General features: G+C 36.3%; 1 protein-coding gene across 3 annotated transcripts in view; it reads right to left on the bottom strand.

Annotated features, from left to right (window-relative positions):
• Positions 1–3,627: 3,627 nt before the first annotated feature.
• Positions 3,628–7,153, bottom strand: part of TBK1 (TANK binding kinase 1) — an 83,214-nt gene continuing 79,688 nt past the window's right edge. For all 3 annotated transcript variants that reach the window (XM_077111300.1, XM_077111301.1, XM_077111303.1), the window contains exon 21: positions 3,628–5,230. In XM_077111300.1, the coding sequence (XP_076967415.1) occupies positions 5,179–5,230 (52 nt within the window). In that variant the 3' untranslated portion in view covers positions 3,628–5,178. The remainder of the gene's footprint in view (positions 5,231–7,153) is intronic.

Genomic DNA, 7,153 nt, shown 5'->3' with positions numbered 1-7,153 from the left:
TGTATACATTTTTCATGTTTTCTTTATAGTTACCATGAAGTTTAAATTTAGCATCCAAAAATCTAACAATCATGTTTGCTTTGATACCAACTTGAACTTCAATAGCTTACTCTATGTTCCTATATCCTTGTTGCCCCATTTTTATGTAGTTCATGTCACATATCACACCTGTATTCATTATAAGTCCCAAACCATTGACCTGTCATTACTATTCATTTTAGATCCAACAGGAAGTAAAAATTGGAGCTACAAATAAAAAGTACAAGTTTGGCATTTATATTTGCCTATGTAGCTGTCTTTACCAGAGATCTTTATTTCTTTATATAGTTTTGATCTATTGTCTAGTGTCCTTTCTTTCAACCTGGAGAATTCCTTTTAGCGTTGCTATTAAGGCTGATGAACTCTTTTGGTTTGTTTGTTTTTTTTTTTTTAAATATGGGAATGTTAGCTTAATCCTTTAATTTTTCAAAGACAGTTTTGATGGATACAGAATTCATGGTTGCCGATTTTTCTTAGTACCTTAAATATGTCATTCTATTGCCTCCTTGGTTTCTGATGAGAATTTGGCACTTAATCATATTAAGACTCCTTTGTATATGATACATTGCCTCTCTCTTGCTTTCAGAGTTCTTTTTTCATCTTTGGCATTTAACAGTTTATGTCCCATTGTGGGTCTGTTTGTTTATTTTATTTTTTAAATTTATTCATTAATTAAAAATTTAACAACAAATGAACTAAAACATTAACAGGTGATCATTCCATTCTACATATATAATCAGTAATTCACAATATCATCACTCAGTTGCATATTCATCATTTCTTAGGACATTTGCATCAATTCAGAAAAAGAAAAAGACAACAGAAAAAGAAATAAAACGAAAACAGGAAAAAAAAAAAGATTATAATACCATACCCCTTACCCCTCGCTTTCATTGATCACTAGCTTTTCAAACTAAATTTATTTTAACATTTGTTCCCCCTATTATTTATTTTTATTCCATATGTTCTACTCATCTGTTGCCATTTTGGGTCATTTGGAATTTGTTCAGCTTCTCTTTCTCCTCCTCTGGGATTCCAACAACGTATATACTGGTATACTTGATGGCATCCCACAGGTCTCTTAGGCTCTGTTTGCCTTTCTTCATTCTTTTTTCTCTTTGCTCTTCAGACTGAATTATTTCAATTGTTTTATATTCAAGTTAACTGATTCCTTTTTTTCTGCCAACTCCAATCTGCTGTTGATTCCCTTTAGGGGACTTTTATTACTCTGGTCTTTGGCTCTGTGTGCAAGATTTTTATGTCTTTATTCTTTTTTTTATTCATCTATCATTTTCTTATTTCTTTTACTTCTTTGTCCTTGATTTTCTTTGCTTTGTGCATATTTAGACATTTTTATGTCTCGGTCTGGTATGTCTCAAGTCTGGTCCTATTTGTTGATGGTTTCTAAAGCCTTTTCTTGAATACTGGCATGAAACATCATTTCTTATGTGTGTCTTGTAATCTTTGTTTCAACCTGGGCATTTTGATATTTTAATGTGTTAATTGTGGAACTTAAGTCACTGAGGCATCTGTTCCTTAAGTTTATATCCAGCTTGTGTTATGTCAGACATTTCCCTGACTACCAGGGACTTACAAAAAAGAAAGTCTTTTCCTAGTCTTCGTAGACTGGTCTTTTATCAGAGTTGAGCCCTCCCAACAAAAAGTTTAGAGATCAGCCCAAGGTAAAAGTTTAGGGTCCTCCCTGGTCTTTTCTGCACTGGTGTCTTGTCCTCAGTATGCACAGGTGGTATTAGGAATACCTTGTTACATAGATCCAAATGTCCATTTTCCCTAGAAAACTTTGCTTCCTGATGGTCCTGATACCATACTCTATGCCCTGTAGTTAGCAGTCTCTCAATCCAGGTCGCTGTGAAGTGACCATTCTCTTGCAGTGGTTCTCTGCAGAAGAACTATGGGAGCTGCCTCCAGAGGCAGAACAAGTTCCAGGACAGTGAGCCTGCAAAGAGTATCCTGGTTCAGTTCCTGAAGTCATCATCAGACAGACAGGCACAGACATAAATGTACCCAGTGATATGCTTGAGGGTTACTCTGCTTCTCTCTAGAATCAGTACCAGGGTCCCACATGCGGGCTTTGTGCCAACTTTCTGTGGCGATGGGAAAAGGGCTGGAAGCACATCATGAAATCCTACCCTTTTAAAAATCTTTCTATTCTGAAACAGTTTCAAACTTACAAGAAAGTTGCAAAAATAATACAAAGTCAATATAAAGAACACCAATATACCCCAATCCAGACATCCAGATACACAAACTTTTAACATTTACCTCATTTCCTCTTCCTTTCTACCTTTTTGCCTACCTCCCTTCCTTTTTCCCTCTCTCCTTTCTTATTCCTTTCTACCCATTTACCTGTTTTAGTTTCCTGACTGCTAAAACAAATACTACATAGTGGGTTGGCTTAAACTGTGAGAATTTATTGATTCATGGTTTTGAGGCTAGAAGCCCAAAACTGAGGTGTCAGCAAGATGATGCGTTTTTCTTTTCTTTTTTTCTGAAGACTGTGGCATTCTGGGGCTAGCTGCTGGCAATCCTTGGTCCTTGGCTTTCTGTCACATGGCAATACATGGTGGCATCTTTTCCTGTATCTGTCAGGTTCCACTGACTTGCAGGTTCTTGCTGCTCCCTGTGGTTTCCTCCCTTGTCTGGTTTCCTTTCTTATAAAGATTTCAGACATTGATTAAGGCCCGCCTCCTTCAGCTTGGGCACACCTTAACTAATAATCTCTTTGAGGGTCTTATTTACAAATGGGGCACACCCACAGGACCATGGTGGGGGACATGACTCAATCTCCAAACTGTCTATCCATCTCTTTATCTATTATCTTTCCGTCTGTCTAGATAAGGAAAAGTTTTCTAAACATCTGAGAGTAGGAGTATACCACATGCTCCTTGAACACTTACTACTTCCATATAATTTCCTGAGAACAAAGGCATCCACTTATGGAACCACCCTAAATACACATCAAATTTAAGCAGTCTGATTTGATATAAAACTTCAGTATATTCCAGTATTTTCTTATGACTCAATAATGTCCTTTGGGTCTTTTCTTCTCTATTATTAGTTTCACCCCATAATCAAGGATTGCATTCATTGCCTCTTTAATTACACCTATTTTTTTCCAACTGTGGAAACGTATATACAATATAAATACCCCTACTGTTTTTAAGTTGCCTCTTTCTTGATTTGGTGCTCACCCTGTTATGGCAACCCTTCAACTGTTTTCCGGAGCTTTCAGAAAAATGGTTCTACCACATCTAGTTGTTCCATTTAGGGATGGAACCCTGGGGCATTTCACTTACCATGATGATTGAGGCAGGCCTACATTCAAAACCACATTGTTTTGAATACTGTAGCTTTGTAATAAGGAAGTGTGAGTCCTCCAACTTTGTTCTTTTTCAAGTTAGTCTTGGCTATCTAAGGGTTAAAATTGGTTTTCCATTTCTGCAAAAAAGGCTGCTGGGATTTTGATTGGTATTGTGTTGAATCTATAAACTAATTTGGTAGTACTGGCATTTTAACAATATTAAGTCTTTCAACCCATGAACATGAATAAGTCTTTTAAAAAAATACTAATGTGGAACAGATTTATTTTTATCAATATAACAAAAAAAATACAATCCCCACATCAATTCCCACAGCAAGTGGGAACTTGTGTTCTTTTCTAGAAGTGCTAAAATAAAAACAAAATCTGCAAATTTATTAACTTATCACATAATTTGAGTAAAACTACTGAATGTTCAGTGACATATACATTTAAACTATACAATTAAAGATATACATGTTGGATGCTCAAAAATTACATCAGGAGGGATTAAACATCACCTTGCACCACATACTCTCAGACTAAAATTTTATTTGTATAGTCACTCATGTGTATTTCTAGAATGTGTGTATTTCTATAATGTGTAAATGAGACCTTTGATGTTACCAACTGTGATAATGCATCAGTTATCTTAAATAAAACTTTAATCCATTTTCAGTTTTTTAAATGATTTATTTTTCAGTGCTCATGGTAATCAACTTTACTTTTTAGGACCTGATATCTTCTTTATGATATGCAGATTGTGCACAGTCACACTTCAATGATCTGATAAGCTAGAAACCAAAATTAAAGCCACTAAAAATTATACATGGATGAAATAATTTCTTGTTAAGTATAAGTTTTTTTTTTAAATTCTAGAACTCTGGATAGATTTTTCAAAGAGAAAGGTTTCCTGAATTTGTTTAGCATCAATTTATAAAAGGCAAACTTGTAATCAGTGGCTTTATAAGAAACTCAGAATTGTCCCACCATCCAATATACTGAGAATAATTTATGACAATACCCATTTATTCTTAAAAGGATAACTGTTAGTTTTCAAACTATAAAAATAAACACACTGCACCTTAAAATTGAGAAATGTATTAATATTTTTCATGAAAGAAGCAGAATTAAAATAAAGAAGAAATATACAGCTTAAAACAGTTGAAATGACCCTAAAATTTCTGACAATTATACATTTATGGCACAAAGAAAATGAATGGTTTTTAGTAATTAAATCACCTAAAAATGTTTATCAATAATTCACCTGAAATTAAATAGCTACAAGGATAACTGGGAATCTGAGTACACTGTAAAATAAAACAATGCCACTTTATCCTTCTTGAAAAGACTGTGATACTCATAAAACGGCCATTCAGTCCTGCTCCCCACTCACAGTAAACACCTATCCAGTTTACCACTTATAATAAACATGTCAACTCTCAGTCTTATCTAATTTTAAGATGACAATTTTGGTTCCACTTAAAAATGTTTCCAACAAGGAGTCAAAGAAATATGATCTAGTTAGCCCTATTCAGAAAAGTAGAGAAACAGTGTCTCACCATATTGGTCATGGCTTTCTTCTCGTGCTCACTGAGGTCCAGTTTTCTCATATAAGTATAAATGTTAAAAGGTAAAATGATATCTTAACAGCGGCCAAAAATCTATATATATTTTTATGTATTTACAATATAGTACATATTTACATGCCTACATCAAATACTGAATTGTAGAAATAAGAGACCACCTACAGTGGCATTCATTTAATGCCCGCGCATTTTCTTGTGCAAACTGAAATTTTTCTCAAGCGTCTTAGAAAGCTAAAGACAGTCAACATTACGAAGGCCACCATCCATGGTCAAAGAGCCAAACCTAAAACACAAAGAAAAAGAAAAAAGCAAGCTCAAAGATCTATTTATTTGGTCCCCACCATTTTAAAGAGGAATACAAAATTCAGAGGAACAGTTATTTTTAAAGACTTTAAGTAACTACGATTTGCTCTATTTCTTACTCTGAAACAGTATTTAAATAATAAATATATAATTTAGTGGCTGGGAAAGATGTCTTAACAAGAAAATGGGGAGCAATGTAATCTAGAAAGTATTGGTGAGAATTCAATAATTTATTTTCGGTGGGATGAGATGGGAAGTATAAGCAAAGATGTGGATTTGGGAATAAGTTTGACATACTTAAGAGACCTTTAGGTCACTCGCCGGTGAGGTGCAGAAAAGCTCGGTGGCTCTCTTCCCTGGCTGAGGAAACCCATTTAGCCGCAGAAGCCTATCTTCTTAAACTATCACCATGAGAAAAATGAGGAAAGAACCACCATATTTCATCGATTTTAAGTTCCAACACTAAGCTGCCCTGGTTGTGGCAGGTGGCACCCGAACAGGGACCTGAAAATGGAGGACTTTACGCCGAGACGAGGGAACGCTCCCGTGGTGTGCACATGATTTGGAACTAAGAGAATTCATCTAAGCCAGTGTGGATCCCTGAAGGGTTTGTGAGGCAACATGAACCCAGAGGAGCATCTCATCCTGCCATTCAAGAAATGGAGGATCGTCCCTGAAATAACCATGACTGCGGAGGTGGGACCCCTGAAACCAACCATCTCTATTCCAGCAGAACAGAGCGTTGCCAAGACTTGATGCCCGATGACTAAAATAAAACAACAAGGGGTGCAGCATACCCTACTTGGGGTCAGCTGAAAAAATTAACATCTGACGCTCAGGAAGTCACTCATAGACAAGGCATGGAAATAAAACCGGGATGTCTTCTTCTCGCCATGATGGCCCTGGTAACTACTCAGTTGGAATCTGGATCCTCTGAAACCAAATCTGAATCCTCCAATTAAATACCTTCGAACTGCATTTAAAAAATAAAAAAGGGGGAGATGTCGGGAACAGATGAGACAGAGGCCACATGCTCACTGCAGAGATATAGCAAAGCTGTCTCTGTGAGAAAAGGCACCTGATATTCTGAAAAGACTAGTGTTGCAAAGCTGCATGAGTCTGGGGCAGAAGGATGCCTTGGGAAATGTGTGACTTTGTGACTCATCCAGTCACAAGGAAGCAGATGGTTCACTTCCTCTTCCTGCGTTCTTTAATCACATTTTTGACTTTCTTTGCCTCGCAGCCCTATAAAATAAACCGTGCTGAACCTCTTGGGGTATTTGAGTCTCCATCTGAGCTCAGAGTCCCACCTGGCCCCAGTTTTAATTATAAAAAAAAAAAAAAAAAAAAAAAGAGACCTTTAGGAATGGAGCCTTGCTAAACAGAACGTTGTTTTAGGGAGTAGTGAGGAAAAAAGTTGGGAGAATAGGCTGGGGCTAGACTGTTATATTCTTTGAATGGAAGTATAAAGTTTTGACTTGATCTTTTAAATTACAAGAGCTTAGAGGTTTTGGAGCCAAGTGAGTAGCATGGCTAGACCAGTAATTGAGAAAACTATTTTGCCTGTAGTATCCATGACAGTTGTAAAAAGCCTGGGGTTAAGGAAACAGTTTAGTAGATTACTACCTAAGCTCACCTGTGATGGGAAAAGGTGCTCTGAATTATGGTTGAGGGGGAATATGGAAATATTTTGAAGGAAGGTTAGCAAACTTGATGAAAGGGAGTAAAGAAGAATAAGCATCTGTGATGTTTTATGTTCACGAGAATAGGAGAAAAGTGGTTCCCTTGAAGAGATTAGTAAATTATAAGGGAAACTCATTTGGATGGATATTAGATTTACTCTAGATGTACAAAATCTGAAGTGATAGGATATCTATGTGGATACTATGCACAAGGCCTGGCT

The sequence above is a fragment of the Tamandua tetradactyla genome, chromosome 7 (assembly GCF_023851605.1).
Source record: "Tamandua tetradactyla isolate mTamTet1 chromosome 7, mTamTet1.pri, whole genome shotgun sequence".
Classification (NCBI taxonomy): domain Eukaryota; kingdom Metazoa; phylum Chordata; class Mammalia; order Pilosa; family Myrmecophagidae; genus Tamandua; species Tamandua tetradactyla.
The sequence above is the reverse complement of the archived record's forward strand: the minus strand, read 5'-3'. Positions and strand labels throughout refer to the sequence as shown.